The 16,743-nt window shown below is 38.4% G+C and overlaps 1 protein-coding gene across 13 annotated transcripts in view; it reads right to left on the bottom strand.

The window, feature by feature from the left end:
- Nucleotides 1-5,669: 5,669 nt before the first annotated feature.
- The window catches only part of ELAVL2 (ELAV like RNA binding protein 2), a 108,989-nt gene continuing 97,915 nt past the window's right edge, over nucleotides 5,670-16,743 (bottom strand). For 11 of the 13 annotated variants that reach the window (XM_050329390.1, XM_050329389.1, XM_050329395.1 and 8 more), the window contains 4 exons: nucleotides 14,854-15,007; nucleotides 12,986-13,211; nucleotides 8,885-8,923; nucleotides 5,670-8,414 (listed from right to left, as the gene is read on the bottom strand). In XM_050329390.1, coding sequence (XP_050185347.1) covers nucleotides 8,084-8,414; nucleotides 8,885-8,923; nucleotides 12,986-13,211; nucleotides 14,854-15,007 — 750 coding nt within the window. In that variant the 3' untranslated portion in view covers nucleotides 5,670-8,083. The remainder of the gene's footprint in view (nucleotides 8,415-8,884; nucleotides 8,924-12,985; nucleotides 13,212-14,853; nucleotides 15,008-16,743) is intronic. The other 2 variants (XM_050329394.1, XM_050329391.1) reach the window with 1 other exon arrangement.

The following is a 16,743-nucleotide window of genomic DNA, read 5'->3' as shown; positions in this document are numbered from 1 at the left end:
GCTGGAACAAGCCCAAGGACCAAAGAGAGTAGTCTTTGAAACAAGGGAAATCTTGATGAGCTTCAGACATAACCTGAATTTTCAACAACTTTGCTAACTATCTTTTTTGGTCCAGAACTGACCCTTTTGGGATTCCGTCCTCTCTTTCCCTTGTTGTTCTGAGGGATGGCCACATAAGATCCTAAGGCATTAACTTAAGGGTTATGGTAAATATTGTTAAGCTATTTAGAATATGGAAGACCCTTTTCTCAATAAGGAAAGCATCCAGTAGCATCCCAGAATGAGTACACTTGAAAGTAAGTTGTTAATTAGCTGTGGATCAGTTTGTTTCAAGTCCTGGAAAGGCAACCTAATGGAACTAACTGAAGATTAGCTTTGACCTTTCTGGTCTTCCCCGAAGTCTGCAAAACACATAGACATTTACATTCCTTCTCCTCTGTCACTTGCACAAATCTATTTGCACGGCTTGGATGTGCATTGTATGGGTTGGTTAATAATAGACCAGAGAGGTGAGGCACAACATATAGCATTTGTGACTGTTGACTGTAAGCACAACAAACAGGAATCTGAGGAAGCCTAAATTCACTTTACTAAATGTTTTTCCTATTTACAAAAAAAAAAAAAGCCCATTAACAACAGACATAATTTATGGTAGGCATTACATTCACTTTAAAAATTCAGATTTATAACATATCTGAGTCTGTGGCAATAAAATTGGGTACTTCATCTATTGCCATGAATATGCAACAGCATACTTCAAGAAAAGAGTTATTCAACTAGAAAGTCTCTGGTGTCTTAACTCCTCAGAGAACACGAACTGTTGAACAGGGAAGACAGCTTGAAGTGAAGGTTACAACTGAACTGGTTTGGATCCATCAGATATATTCTAATATTAATCAAGGACAAAAAAATAAAGTCGGCACTCTTTAGCTTGTATTTTGAATGCTGGCAGAAAGCACAGTGGCAGGAAATAAGTGTTTCACTCTGACCCATCTTCCAGTTCCTCTTGACAGAACAGGTTGCTACAGAGTATCCTGTATTTCTAAAAGCTAACACCAAACTTTTGAGGCAGGTAGATATCCAGATGGGGTGGACTAGGTTTCAGGGCTATTTAATTTTTTTAGAGAATATTGCCCTTCATAAGTGCTGGCAATTAGACCTGTTGTACTAGGGCTTTTAACAGAAGCAGCTTTTAAGAGAAGTAGAAGCTGTTAAAATTCAAGTAAACACTTGCAACTAAGAACATTCTTGCTCTTACAGCAACAGAAAAACATGTTCTGTACTAGTGAAGTGTCGTATTGCATAAATGAGAATAATTTAGTAAGAACTGCTTCAAATTTAAGTTCAGCTCTTATGTTTTTGTAAAGTATGAAGTGCTTATAATCAATACTCTTACAGCACTCTTAGTGACTTTACTTGCAGCATTACAGGGTAACTAAAAAGGTCACACTGATACAAATTCACTTTAGAGGAATGACATGATTTAGTACACACAGTAAGAAATCACAATAACTTTCTGCACTTATGTTTGGTTTTTAGACTGATGTTACAAATACAAAAAAAAGGTAAAGTTTTCCTTTTTCCCATTTATGTCTCAGAGTAGAAAGTTCATTGAAAATAGGAGACTAATTACAATATAAGACAGTAATCCATCACACTTCACAGCATGAAGTTACAAAACCTCTTAATCCACAGAAGTTGTTCATGTTGTTTTAAAAGTACCTAGAAGTTTACATTGCCTCCTCAATTTTTGTTATGGTTACTAAAGGTGTGGGGAACAATTCAAGCTTTTCAGGTTAAAACTGCTCTTTGCCCTAAAAGCAGACTTTCCAAGACTATCACAGATTATCACCACATCCCACCAAAGAGACCATCTCTCCTCCAGCTTTAATTTGTTGACCTCCCATGTGCTAGCACATCTGCTGTCCCAAACCATTAGCAATCACAGGAGCAGCTTTGCAAACAGGTGCCTCTACAGTGAATTTTAATTAGGGAAATGTCAGTGTAAAAAAAAAAAAAAGGTACATTTTGAGATGTACACATTGAAATGTTGAAGTCTAAATGTCACAACAGGACAAAGCCCAACGCCTAAGAATGTGCAAGCACAGTTCGATCAACCATGTTGACACGGCTGAAATTGCACAATCCCAGGCTATTATTTTAACTATGATGGAGCACAGCCAAAATCGTGTTCATTTCTCAAACTGTTAAAAAATCAGAGATATAATCTCTAGTAATAAAATTAATCTATAACTCTTTTAATAGTCCTAATTAACTGCTGTTTTTCCAGACTTAACTGAAGTCCCCATTCCTATAGTCACCTTAATGTAGTGTCTGAAGTGATATACCAAAGGTTTTTTAACATTGGTCAGGCCTGCTCAGCAGTGCAGGTAGAGTATCGCAGACTTCTTAGTACCTGATGCCTCTGGGTGTTATGCAAAGAACACATGCCACGTACAAAACCAATGCACAGCCAGCCACTTCAAAAATGCAACTTTTTCATTCATGATGGGAAAATACTCTCTTGCCAAAGCAAAGTTCTTCGAGGTGCAGGTGGGAAGGTCTCCTGTCATGACCAATCTTGTTGCATACATCTTTTGCAGAAGTCTATACAAGCCTTGAGCATGTTTTGCAGTAAAAAAAACCTTGCACAAATGCCCCAGCAAACACTCATGATCCTCCGATTACAGCTCATCCTCTGTCATGATTGTGTTTCCAAGCTTATCTACCGCTATTGGTCCCTCACAGGCATTTACAGACTTTCCCAGAACTCTTTACTGTTTACATACAAAAGGAACCAGTCCTCCACCAAACTGCACAAGGTAGCTTCACATTTTCTTCTTTAGCTTTATCATGAAACTTTACTATAGTAAAAAAAGTACTATCTTTGTATAAATTTGTATCAGGTTTCCCTACTCGTGGTCAGCTACACATCATTAAACTGTATTTTTCAGTAATGACATTTCCTCTGGGTAACTCCATTTATAAATGATATGTTAGTGTTGCTCCTTGACTGCCAGCTTCTCTGCAGCTAAAGCAGTTATAATTTTAAACTGAAGAAATTTACATAAACATATTTTGTCCTCATTTCCATGTAACAAAATAATTCAACTGTGGCTAGTTATGCTGTACTCAAATTGGCGTAAGCTGAGAACTAAAAGCTATTTCTGTGAAAGTGTGCAAGCTGAACACACAGATGTCCCTCCTGGAATATGAATTCCAAATATAGCTCCTCATTTGCTGCCAAGTACAGTGTCTTGCATCCTCTCATTACTCCAGCCACCAAAGAACATAACCATATAAAAAGCCATCAGAACACACTGTTTCTGTAAGTAGACAGTTTATCAACACTGGCTATGACTGACCTCTTGAGGTGCTATTATCTATGTGTGCTGTTCACAGATCCCATCATCCAAGTAAACTCAGTTCCATCACACTGCAGTGTGATGCTCAACAACACACGCTACAAGGTTCTGATTGAAAAATCTCACAGCAGAGATATAAAAGGGAGGGTGAAAGAAAACAGTTAAAAATAAAAGCCATATTTCATAAGCCACTTTTGGAATCGTGTTTTCACTGGTGGAAGTTCACTCTCATTCAACTGAGCAAAGCATATGAATTAAAGCATGTATGTACTTTAAAAAGGCAACAGACAGCTGAAGTAAATCTTTTAAAGCTAGTCAACTCAAGTGTTGGGAAGGGAAAAAACCAGCAAGCTATAGTTAACTCAATGCAACTCAACTAATGCAGCAATTAAACAACACACAGACATCAAAATAAAGAGAAAATCCTCTCTCTCTGTCCTTCATAAAGTCACAGAAAGGTTAGTGTTGGAACCCTAAGATTATTAACTGTCATTCACCAAGGCAAACAGCCCTGGTATAGGCACATCTGCGGCAGTGCAGGTGACTGAAGCAAGCAGGGCACATTTCTAGAGTTGGGGGAACCACGTGTGGTGGAGCCAACAGTGATGGTGGCTGACCTAAATATGATCTACCTGACATGAATCACCACTCACCAAGGTGAAACAGCTCCCTGACTGTTCCAATCATCTCTCTGTATTCCTCCCAGGCTACCTGTCTCTGCTTCCACCCTCTGCAAGCTGTGTTTTAAGTTTGTCCAGGAGCTACTTGTTCATACATGCAGGCCCCCTGCCATTCTTGCCGAATTTCCTCTTCATAATTTCGTGCAGCTCTCTTGGGCCTCTTCCTTCCAGAGCTCTATCCCCTGACTCTACCAAGAAGAGACCAAAGTCCACTCTCCAGAAGTCCAGGGTAGTAAGCTTGCTCTTTGCTCTCCTCTGTGCCTCAAGGATCCCAAACTCCCCCATTTGATGGTCACTACAGCCCAGGCTGTCCTTGTGCTTCATGTTCCCCACTAGGCCCTCTCGGTTGGTGAGAACAAGATCCAGCATAGCACCTCTCCTTGTTGGCTCCTCCATCACTTGTAGAGGAAGTTATCCATCAGTGAATTAAAGGAAGCTCCTAATCCAAGAGCTTTGTGGCCTGCTGTGTTGTCCCTCCACAGATACTGGAGTAACTGAAGTCCCCCATGAGGACCAGGGTTTGTGAACGCTAGGCCACTCCTATCTGTGTGTGAAGAGCCTTGTCTGCTCAGTCTTCTTCCTTAGACAGCCTTTAGCTGACTCCCAGTGTAATGTCCACCTATCCCTGTCCTGCCTCTAATCCTGACCCACAGGTTCTCACTCAGCTCCTCATCCATCCCCTGGCAGAGCTCTAAGTATCAAAGCTGGTCATTGACATAGAGGGCAACACCACCTCCATGGTTCTGGGTCCCTCTCGCTGACTCTGGCATCTAGCTGATATGATTGGGATGGTGTGCCATTACACACCTTATCACCATTAAAACTGATTAAAAAATATTTCCCTCCCCCATCATATCCAGTTTAAAGCCTTATCAATAAGCCCCACTAGTCCTCTTTTGCTTTTGAGGCAAATCCCACCTGAATTCATCATGCCCTGGCTATGTGGACCATCCCATTATCAAAGAAAACACAAATCTGGCAGTGATATCAGCCACAGACTTGTGTTTTAATGGACTGGGTCAGTCTGTTTCTTTCAGTGTCACTACCTGTACCTGGAAAAGTAAGAGAAAAAAAAAAAAACCCAAAACAAAAAACCTTCATACCTGATTCCCTTACTAACTATACCAAGGCCTTGAATACTTTGGATGGCTTTTGGACTATGTGTTGTCACTTTGTCACCACTCACATAGAGGACCAGTAACAGGTAGAAGTCTCAAGGCTGAACTAGGCTAGGAAGTTTCATGGTGACATTGTTAACCCAGGCCCCAGGAATGCAGACTGCTCTGAGGTGAGGGTCCTTCCAGCATATCGGAATCTTTGTTCCCCTTAGAAGGGAATCATGTACCACTACAATCCCTCTTTTTTTTCCTCATGAAACTGGACTTGGCAGGATGTGTAGTCCTTTCTTGACTTGGCAACACCTCTGCTGGAGAAGGACCTTTGTCCTAATCATCAAGATTGCCTTACCACATCCAAAGCACCATACCTATTTACCTTGTTGGTAACTACAATCCTAAGCTAATTTACAAGTAGCTCAAGAGCTTTGCAAAAAGAAACATTTCACTCAGACTGCCTATTCCTCAAAGCAGTGGACAGTATTGTAAAAGACCTGCTCATGACACTGTTATCCCTTCAACTTTGTTTATTGATGTACTGAACATGAAAAAGTACAAAGAATTCAAACACAAAAGAAAACATGTACAACCTCTTAAATACTCAACAGAATATATTCTCTATTCCAACAAATGTGAATTAAGTCATACTATACAACTTCAAATAAATACCAGCCTTATATTTTACTAAGTGCTCTGATAAACACTGTAAAGTGAAGCCCAATTTACATGCCTTCTCATCAATGCCATTAGTTGCTACATTAGTATAGGAAAGAAGCATGTAGCTACTGTTTTTCCCCACATTGGAAAGTCTGTCATTTATATACTATATACAACTTTTAATGCAGAGGATTAGCTTTAACAATCTAAATGCACCTAAGAATGAGGAAGTGCTCAGGAAGCCAATTGATTTTTGAATAGCATTAAGTGGGTCAGCATGAAAACTCGCTTATTCACTTTAGCACGCGCTTCACAGTATATGTACTGTACTATACTGAAAATTTTATAACTACAATTTAAATGAATAAGAACCAAAACCAACTGCAAAGATAGTGTACAACTATGTTATGCATAGAACATTGCTTTTTCTAAGGGGAAGCGTATGAGCATCTCAGTTTATACAAAAGCAGGACGTAACTACATAGTTGTCAGTGCATCCTGGTGAAGGCATCAAAGCCTCAGCTTTCTTTTTTAAAAATTTTATTATAAGCTAGATGCTAATCAGAAAATATTCTGTATTTGTTTTCCTTAAATTTCTTCGATACATGGTAAAGATTTTTTTATATTTCCCCAAATAGTGATTTAAGCATCATACAAAGTTAAACTTCAACAGCATACAGGTATTTATGGTTTTCATATGAAAAATGTAAGGAAATTTGTTCAAAACATATGTTTATACTTGTTTTTTTCTTTTTACCACAAACATATTTATAAACAAAAATGTTGCATCACCATAAACAGCTGAAGCTAGACTATCTACAGACAAAAAGAGCAACAGATCTGATGCACTGTAAATTCAAGTCCTCAGGACAAAAAAAAAAAAAGGCAAAAAAAAAAAGCAGACCTCAAGTAACAATGTTAATGCCATTTACAAAGAAAAAACTCATACAAAAACATTCAAAATTGAACATCACTTGGCATGTAACTTAAAAAATAAACCAAAATCAAAATTGGCTGAAAGGTTCATAACTAAGGTCTTATTTACATTACACAAAGCTCAGGTGTTAGCCTTGAACTTAACCTTCAAAACACCTCCTAACATACCCAACTCAAGCCACTTCTGCTGATTTGCTACTGAGCAAACCATGCTCAATGTCTTTTAAGACAAAACAATTCTTCAAACAATAGCAAGTACATCACTAAACACCATGAGCTCTGTCTGAAGGGAATTCTTTAGGAAGAACAGATTTTTTTTTCCCCCATCTCTCAGTATTTTAAGTTTTCTGCTTGCTCTTATATTCTTTAAATTTTCACTTGTTTCAAAATCACAAATTAATGTGAGCCAGCTATCACTTAATAACCAGGATGATCAATGACTCCACTGATGATTACAAAAAATGAAACCAACAGTGCATCCCATTGACTTTACTTCTTAAAACAAAGGTCTCCAAAGTATTTCTACATCATAAATCTTTCTAAATTTTTCCCAACAACTGCAAATTTCCTGGTAAGTTTTAAAAGCTCACTAGGTGTCATATGAAGAGATTTCTCAAAGTATTCAAGTCAAAATATTTGTTCCAGGACCAGTAAAAAGTTTCTCCAAATTTTTTTTTTTTTTTTACAAAAATAGATGCTTTTTTTTCTAAACCCACATCAAAGAGGTTCTTATCTCTTTGGCAAGGTACTGCTTTACGAAAAGTTCTCCAGTATTCTTACAATAAGCTTTTATAATGTGTTCCCATTCCCCAACCCAAATGATAATTATAAAATAAATACTGCTTACAACTTTATAAATAAAATGTAAACTTCAGATACTTTTCTTGAACAACAAACCAAAACAACAAAGCATTACAATGTAAACTAAACAAAGCAAATCAAGAAATAAAAACAAAACCAACTTGAACTACTACACAAAGCCTCAGTATTTACTCATAGGTTCAAGGCAGTCATGTATAAAGAAAAAACTTTTTCCCTTAGCTGAAACATTTTAAAAGGTCCACCTTCTTCAAAGAAGGCAATAGAATATGCATTGTAACAGGTAAAAACCCTGTACCTCTTCTCAATATTCAAACACAAAAGATAGTTAAGAAGTTCTAATTCAAATATTAGCATTAAAAAAATCACATATATTCTTAGGATGCTAAGTAGTCATTTTATCCCCATTTCCACACTGACATACAACAAAGGCATTTACTAACGCCTAAAGCTTCCTGTAAATTGCCTTTGTTGTATAGTTTTCATGTATTAATGCACTGAGAATAACTTGTTAGGCTTTGTGCGTTTTGTTTGTTTTGAAGGAGACCTGCAACACTCTGTCACCAAGGCGGTATCCATTCAGGCTGGCTATTGCCATAGCTGCCTCGTCGTAGTTTGTCATAGTCACAAATCCAAAACCTTTGCACTTGTTGGTGTTAAAGTCACGGATGACCTTCACATTGGTTACTGCTCCGAAGGGTCCAAACATTTGCCAGAGGATACTCTCATCAGCATCAGGGGCCAAGTTGTACACAAAAATGCACCACCCAGTTCCTGCATGCCCAGGGATATTAATTCCAGCCAAACTGGTCATTCCATCAATGGTCATTGGAGGAAACCTACTGATGAATGAGGGAAAGCAAAACAGAATCATAAGGTGGCTGTTCACACAAAATCCCAGCAAAGAAATGTCAAAATAAAAAAGAAAATGATACAGAGCTTTTTCCACAAGGAATGTGTTGCTCAGGCTAATAAGGTAACATTACATACATTTTCTACCCCCCAACTGCACAAATACCAGGTAAAAAAAATATACTCAAGTAGGGAGAACAGTGCTAGGTATGTCTGAGATGATGTAATGTAGAAAATCAAAAGGAAAGCATGCTATAAACCCAGTAAGGATTAGTAATTTGAAACAGGAATTCCGTGAAACTGCTACAAAAGGTTTATTTATTTCATGCACAATGCAACAAAATGAACAATCTCAGCTGAAGTCTCAACATGCAAAAATCCAACGTAAGTCTTACTGAAAAGAATTTGCAAAATACTTCAAAATAATTTGGTTATTATGAACCAAATAGTTCTTTTTTACCTCTTTACTCCATAAGCTATGTTGAGCAGATTGTCCAACCTGCAAAACATTTAGCAACATGTTCAGTCTTCAGACTTTTCTATCCTTTAAGATTAAGGAAACTTAGTATATTATGGTCACATCCATTATACTCTACAGAACCTCTAGCAATGTTAATGTATCACCACTGAAAGAGCTGTCCCACCTTACTACACCTGATACAGTTAATGAATACAAAATAGTTCTTGGGTAGTAACCACAACCACAAAAAGTTCATTTCATAAAGTGTACCACCACCACAAGTGTAGCCTAAGTCAAACAGTGTTAGCATTAAGATACAGTCAGTGAGCACATTAGTTAAGTTTTCCACATTACTAACTTGGTTTAGATGAAGAGTTTTACTGAGGCTTCCGACTGCACGTATGACTACTGTGACAGACGCAGTACTCTGGAGCAGTAGCAAACGTCATAACGTAAGCTGCAAAAACGATTTTTTATTTTCTTACTCTTTTTGATAATTCCAAAAAGTCAAGCAGGTGAGTCAGAAGGCTAGCTAGGCTCAACAGGGTTTTTGGAGCTTACCTTTTTGCCAAAAAGCAAGCATATGGACAGTGGAAGCAAAGTTGGGTAATAATATCTGGGAGGAATACAAAGACACTACTTGCCAGTGAAGGGAGAAAATTTGTGCAGACAAAGCTTAATTGGAGTTGACACTGGCCAGAAATGTGGGGGACAATAAAAAGTGCTTTTCTAAATATGTCAGTCACAAAGACCAGACCAAAAATAACATCGGACCATTACAGGATGAAGATGTTCACCTCACTAACAGAGACAAAGAAAAGGCAGAGATGTTCAATGATTTCTTTGCCTGTCTTCAACAATGATAATGGGGCTAAAAAGGTCTCAGTGTCCTGAGCTGGAGGAACATGGTTGTGAGAATTATGAACTCTGAACTTGTGTGCGATGTGTTGCTCCAACTTGATCCCTGTAAGTCTATGGGGCCTGATGGGATTCATTCCAGAATACTCATTAAAAGAGCTGGCTGATGTCATTGTGAGGCCTCTCTCTCAATTTCTGAATGCTCTTGGGAATATGGAAAGGTCCCAGTTGACCTTTCTGGCTAACAGTGTCCCAGTTTTCAAGAAGGTTGACCCTGGAAATTACAGGCCTGTCAGTCTCGCTTCAGCGCCTTGTAATATTACAGAGAGGAATTATTCTGGAATGTATTGAAAAACACCTAAAAGATAACACATTGGTCACAGCTAGCACAACTTCATGAGAGGAAAGTCCTGCTTATCAAACTCACTTTTTGTTTGTAGTAAGGTAACCCACCCAGGTGGATTATATATACACACTCACACAGAGGTCAGACTGTAAGCTTTCTCCATGTATTTGTTACCTCACCTTACCCCAAGCTGCTAAACTGCTAAACCCTTTGAAATTAGCTGGCCACACAGTGCCTACCACTCCTATTACTCTTTTTCATGGAGTCCCTCAAAATGCTTCTTTAGGAAAATGTCTACCCTGAAGAAGCTCTTGTTTCTTGTTGGCAAATTTCCAGACACGGAAAGAGAAAGTCTTATTATAGATTTTCTTCAGGACTCCACAAAATATGAGCCTGGGTTAAAAAAAAAAGTACAGTTGACTCAGTTTTCTCAGACTATAGATTTGCATTAAGCCAGGTTTGTGTAATACACTGTCAAGAAAATAAGCCACCAAACCCCTGAAAGAGTAGAAAAGAGGAAATTAAAAAAATGCACGACTACCATCAGTACACTCAGTGTGGATGACAGAGATCTACTGTCATTGACATCCTACGGTGGAAGAGGAAGGTGAAGAGTTCTATAAACACCATCACTTACAGGTCCCTGGTATAGACCACTCAGCTGAGGACTTCATACAGTAATAGAATCACTTGTATGATTTTCTATCGGTTACCCTGAAGATTTGAAAATATTTTAAAAAAACTCTCAGAGACTTTTTAATGGAAACTTTTAAAGATGCTTTAAGCTATACACCCTATAGAACAATTACATAGAGCAGCTTCTGAAAGTCCCCAGGTAAGGTTTTCTCTCAATAAGAAAAAAAAGAAGCATTGATCCTGTTGGTTTTACTACTTAAGTTTATGCTGATTGTTTGCAGGCCTCTGTCAACTGTTAACAGAGAAGGGGCGACTCCTTCTGAAGTTGCCTGTCTGAAATATCAAGAATTAAGATTTCTCTCACATGTAACATATCTGAAGCACTGGTGCCAACTATCTAGTCAGCACCTGATCTGGAATGCTGCAGCAATGCAAAGCAAAGACCCAAAAACCAAGAAAAGATGATTTCCCTTTACAGTTAAAATAATTAAAAACTTGAAAAGAGTTTTAGTGAAGAAGGATAAGGCTTAAGGTTTTCACAAAAAAAGAAAAAAAATTTTGTCTGCAACTTCAGCTTACGTTTGGACCAGTCAGTTAAACCCTTTCCTTCCTTTGACACTGATAAAAGATTTTATTCTTTCTCTCCTATTTACTACAGACTTGGTACTTATTCAGTGTTTTTTGTTACCATTATACTTGTAATGTGGACCATATCACAGTATCTCTTAAGATGGTTTAAAGCATTACTTTACACTGAATATCTCAGAAGAAAAACCAACTTGCCAGTGACATTCATAAAAATACACTTCCTTTTAAACAAAAATAAGCCTCCACCAATCAACAAAAGCCTAAAGCTTAGGGGCAGAGGGAGTCTGTGGAAATTACTTAAAAAAAACCCCACAAAACTTCTGGAAGTTGGAGCACTTCTACTAACGGTGATAGATCCACTTGGAGTATCAGTTAAATACAGATGCTACCCCAGTCAGCACCCAAGTAAAACTGAACAAAGATGAGCATCCGTGAACACATGTGTTCAGCTGAACTCAAGGAGTCAGCAGGGCAAGACTTCCCAGAATATGATGTAACACACAGGCTGTACAACAGCTCCCCCACAATCCTACTTGACACAGTGCACTCGAGTCCATCCTGCAACTTCTGTCCCTATACTCTGCCTATGGAACAATGGCAAGATTACTTTTATGTAGTCTTCAGCACACTGTTCTAAAGTAACCCTTTTATTCCCTAAGAAATGGTATGGAAATACATCAAGTAGTAAAACTGGTTACTCCCTCCCTTACGATAGACAGCCTGCTCTTCACATCTGTGAGATGCAGCACATAAGGTTGAAAAACTGAAAAAGAGAATTCAGAAATTCTGACCGAAGTGCAGTCCATGAACTCTAAATATTCAGCCTATAAGTGAGGGAAGCCAACGCAGAGCTTTCAAAATTTGGTACATTCTCTTTGAAGAAAACTGCCAGTTGATTTTATTTCTTGAAAAAATAAAATATAAACTGCTTGAATGTATTATTGTTTAACACATTCCAGTCACATCCTTTAGGAGCAGAGGGAGGAAAGAAACAATCAAAATCACTGAAACAAAATCCAAGGTACTCATGAATGTAGATAATACAGTATTTGTTTTGCTTTTTTTTCTCACCATCTATCCTTCCTTTTCAACACAATAAGTATCACAGGGAACTATGTGGCTGTAGCTTCAATGTGATGGGAACACATATCTCCAAAAAACACAAGCAAAAAATATTTAAATAATCTTCATTATGAAAATTTGTAATAAGATAAAGTGTGGCATGGAGGGCTTAGACAACTGACAAGGAAAAAAACCAAAGCCTGAACGGGGAAGAAAAATAGAGGGTGGGGGAAAAAAGGCTAGCTGCAGTATGCTGTATGGCTTAGAAGAAAACTAAACTACCTAGGTCAATGTTAACTGAATCAACTTGTGCATTAGTCGAGAATGATCTAGAAAACGAAAAGTCATCTTTGAAAAAATTTTTAGTGTTCGAGTAGAAGAAAAAGATGTCACTTTAGCTAAGTAGGTTTATTAGACAGTGAAATGCTATCAGTAGAATGGCATGCATTTTTGGTTTTAGCTGTACTGTAGGAGCAGAGCTAAACTTCAGCATTCATGTGTTTCCCTCACACACAAGTCAGACAAGCGGGAAAGCGCCAAAGTGGAGGCAAACAAGCACGTCTGTGGGAACATGCGAGTTTCAGCACACTTGTACACATTATCTGACTTACCTAAAACGCTGAGCCTGCTGAGCCAGAGGTGCTGGATACCTTCTGTTTGGAGAATGGTACAGCTGGGAAAGAACAGCCTGATTGGTTTTTTGGCTTGGATTGTTAGCAAACTTTACAGTGATGGGCTCTGTGGCACCTGGAGGTTTCTGGCCATTCATGCCCTTGATAGCTTCTTCTGCTTCAATTCGCTTGTCAAACCGGATAAAACCCACGCCCCTTGATACCCCTGCACAATGTGAAGGAAGCATATTGTGGTTAATTCAGAGACACCAGAATATTAGTTGTTAACATTTTATATTCAAGGCCAATTGCTATGTTAATGGTCAATTGCTGTGAACACATGACAAATTTTGAGCTTAAAAGAACTAACTTTTGGCTCAGAATAAGAATTTTCTACTGTAATTTTTATTTTTGTTTTTAATTTAACCCATGCAAGACTCATTTGTGCAAAAAGCTTGGAGGGTTGAGGGAAAACAGGGGAAACAAACATAGTGAACCAAAGAGGAATGCTGAAACAAAGCAATTTTGGTGAGGATGGAGATGAACCCAGAACCAGCTGCACTGTAACCTCCGGTCAGTTTACACTACTCTGCCATACCTAAATTCACAGAAATAGCTTAGTTATCTGCCCGATGCAAGAATATACAGGAACATACTGTAAATGACTATTGCACAAAGACTGGAAATCTGACCCACAAATCTTCTACTTCTACTCATCAGTATTTCATCTTTAGTTTTCCTTTCCACGCCTCTCTACAATCTCAGTAATTCACAGTATTAAAACACTCTGTATAATGTGTCAATATCGAGGTTTCTTTTAACTTAGTGGAACTGCAAAGGAGTACATAGAAGTTCCTCTACAAGTCAGTCAAAAGTCAAACACCAGCATCTACAATCCTTTCAAAGTAAGACAGTTTGAAAAGTTTGACTTCCCAGAGCTGAAAGCTGTTTTTCACACACAAGGACATCTGACTTTGAAAAGGTACAACTATAGGAAAAAAAAAAAAAAGTCAAACCTAGCTTATTCAGGGAATAATGATGTGATTAAATGAATTTTTCCATCCCACATCCTTAATGTTCTGGAAAGAGAGAATTTGGACAGCCCTGTTTCTTTGCATGTTGCTTTGTACTCTGAATACTTCTGTCATGTACTTGGTATCGCACTTAGTTGTTTATTTCTGGAAAAGACCTCACAGCAGGTGACGCAGCAAATTATAAAGCTCCTAGGGAACAGCCATTTGAGACAGCAAAAACACATGCATTACTGTCCAGTAATTACTGAAGAGCAATGACAGTGTCACTGATAACCAGTCACTGATTGAGACACATACTGTAACAATGCAGATAAATTTGCTACATCTCAGTACTTTAAGGCCCAGCTAATCACAGAATTTATCTGCTCCTGAGGAACTCAAAGTTCACGCATATGCCCAAAGTTAATGAGTCAACCCTGAAAACAGTCTTAGCAGCAATTACAAGTGTGGGTCTTCCATAATCCTAGCCTCAGAGAACCAGCTGTGCATTTCTGCATAAAGTTTTCTTTTCAGAAAAATAAAGTTTAATAGCATTTTGTAAGGCGCTGAGAGACTATTTTCATGCAGCAGCTTGGAAAGGAAGATTATAGCAGCTGTAAATTTAGTACAAGTCATCGAACAGTCTTCAAACCTGCACCTTCAGGGTGGAAATGACTCAAGCTGGCTCAGTACACTTCACAGTCTATTTTTGCCCATGCATATTTATGAACAATTCCAGGAGAAAAACGCATTTTCTGGTCTACATTATAAAGACAAGACCATTGTACTGATAGATGAAATATTTTTTAAACTGCCAGTCCAAAAAGGAGAGGCCATGCAAAACTGCATACTTACCAGTGACTTGGTCAACCAGGATACGCGAAGTAATAATGCGTCCATACTGGGAAAAGATCTGTTCCAGTTCTTTCTGGGTCATTGTTTTTGGAAGTCCACTAACATACAAATTTGCATCTCTGATAGAGGCTGAACTTGGTCGCGCATAGGAAACCTTAGAGAAAAAACAAACAAAAAAACCCCTAGAAAACCAACACTTTAAAACCAGATGAAATAGGACAGTCATCTGTTCTGAACCTGGGACATTGGGCTTTTAGATTTATTTTTCTAGAGCTGGCTTCTGAAAATTCAGAAGGAATGCAACATAGACCATGTAGGAGAAGCTGACTACAATGGACTCCCTGTAATTGAAGAAGTACTTTTAAATAAATGAGAAAAACCTAGGTACATGCTCCAGCAAGACCTGGTGAAGAAAATGTTCTCATTTAGCTTACTGTAAGATTAAAAAGACAAATTTAAGAAGTTCCAAGAATGTCTTCTTTTTAATTTTCATTAAAAAGCATAAAACATACAAAAAATTTAAGATTTCAGTGTGGTATCTAGACCAAAAGCACAGAAAGGCAGTCCAAAGCACTCAAAGGTTTCCAAATGGTTTTCAAGTGCTGTGCCCTTTGTACGTGTGTTGAGCATCCTGTCAAATGACACAATCACTCATGAGGTCAAGATAAACTCTGCTATATCACTTTCACAGGTCTCAGAATGAATGGTAGAAGTAGGAATCCAACCTCTATTTTGACTGTTCATCAGCAGCTTGCCAGTTGCAGCAACATAGAAGTCTTATAACCAAATGTCAACAGTGAAATTCTCAGACCCTTTTGGTCAGAAATTTTATACTTGCTGCCTCCAAGTGTCAGTCAGAAATATTTTAAGATGATCAAGTATATCCTTCAACCTTTAGACACATGTTACAAAACGAGCATGTTCATTACTTTCTGCTGAAGTCTGTACAAGTGGTGCTATGCTTACTGCAGGAATGATTAAAAGAACATCTGTTCTTCTTGAACATAACAGAATAATTTTATCTGGGGTTCTCACTGTGCAAAACAAAAATAAAAAAGGACTAGTCAGATTTATCTCCTTTCCTTCCCTCCCCTGCAATTAGCCTGCACTATTACCTAACACTGGGCAGCTGAAATTTGATTCTGTCAATCTGTCTTTTGCCTGACTCTTTTTGACATTTCTTTGCAAATCCTTCCTGTCTCATTTTCATGCAGATCAGTAGACTCCTAAGACTCCTATGGAAGCAAAACAAAAGAGAGCACACTGGAGACTAAACAAGCACTACCCTGAACACTGCTGTGATCCTTTAAGTTTTACCCAGAGGCTTTATGCAAGGTACCTTTGTGCTGGCTCAACAGGGCTGACCTAAAAAACTTTTAGCTGTCCAACACAGAGCCTTGTGAGCCACGCTGCCTTGTTCTTTCCACATGACAGCCATGCAAGAGCTGAAGACCTGTGTTCAGAGTTAGAGCAAAACAGACAGTAAAGCTTGCCTGCATTCAGCCAAAGAAACAGCAGGGACAGTGATGGCTACCCATTTCTACCAGCTAGAGAAATATAACAGCTTAAGAATGAACAAACTTGCCCAACTTGCCCATTTGGCTTTGAGCTTCTTTAAGAAACAAAGTTCCATGCCTCAGAACTTGTCAGGATAACTTTCAGGAGACTGAAGGCCAAAGAATGCAGACAGACTGCCCTGGGAATGGGACTAGACACAGCAAATTCGTGTATTAGCAAAACCAAGGAGTTCTGAACAGCTAATTCTATGTTTGCTTTCAAAAGGAACCCTTCCACCAGCACCCCAGAATTTAACTGTATGTAGTAGGCAGGGATAGCAATAAAGTCCATTTATAACTGAATACAATGAACTGGTTTATGGTTTTAAATTAT

This window comes from Myiozetetes cayanensis, unplaced genomic scaffold (genome assembly GCF_022539395.1).
Source record: "Myiozetetes cayanensis isolate MyiCay16 unplaced genomic scaffold, myiCay2020 scf4, whole genome shotgun sequence".
Taxonomy (NCBI): Eukaryota; Metazoa; Chordata; class Aves; order Passeriformes; family Tyrannidae; genus Myiozetetes; species Myiozetetes cayanensis.
The sequence above is the reverse complement of the archived record's forward strand: the minus strand, read 5'-3'. Positions and strand labels throughout refer to the sequence as shown.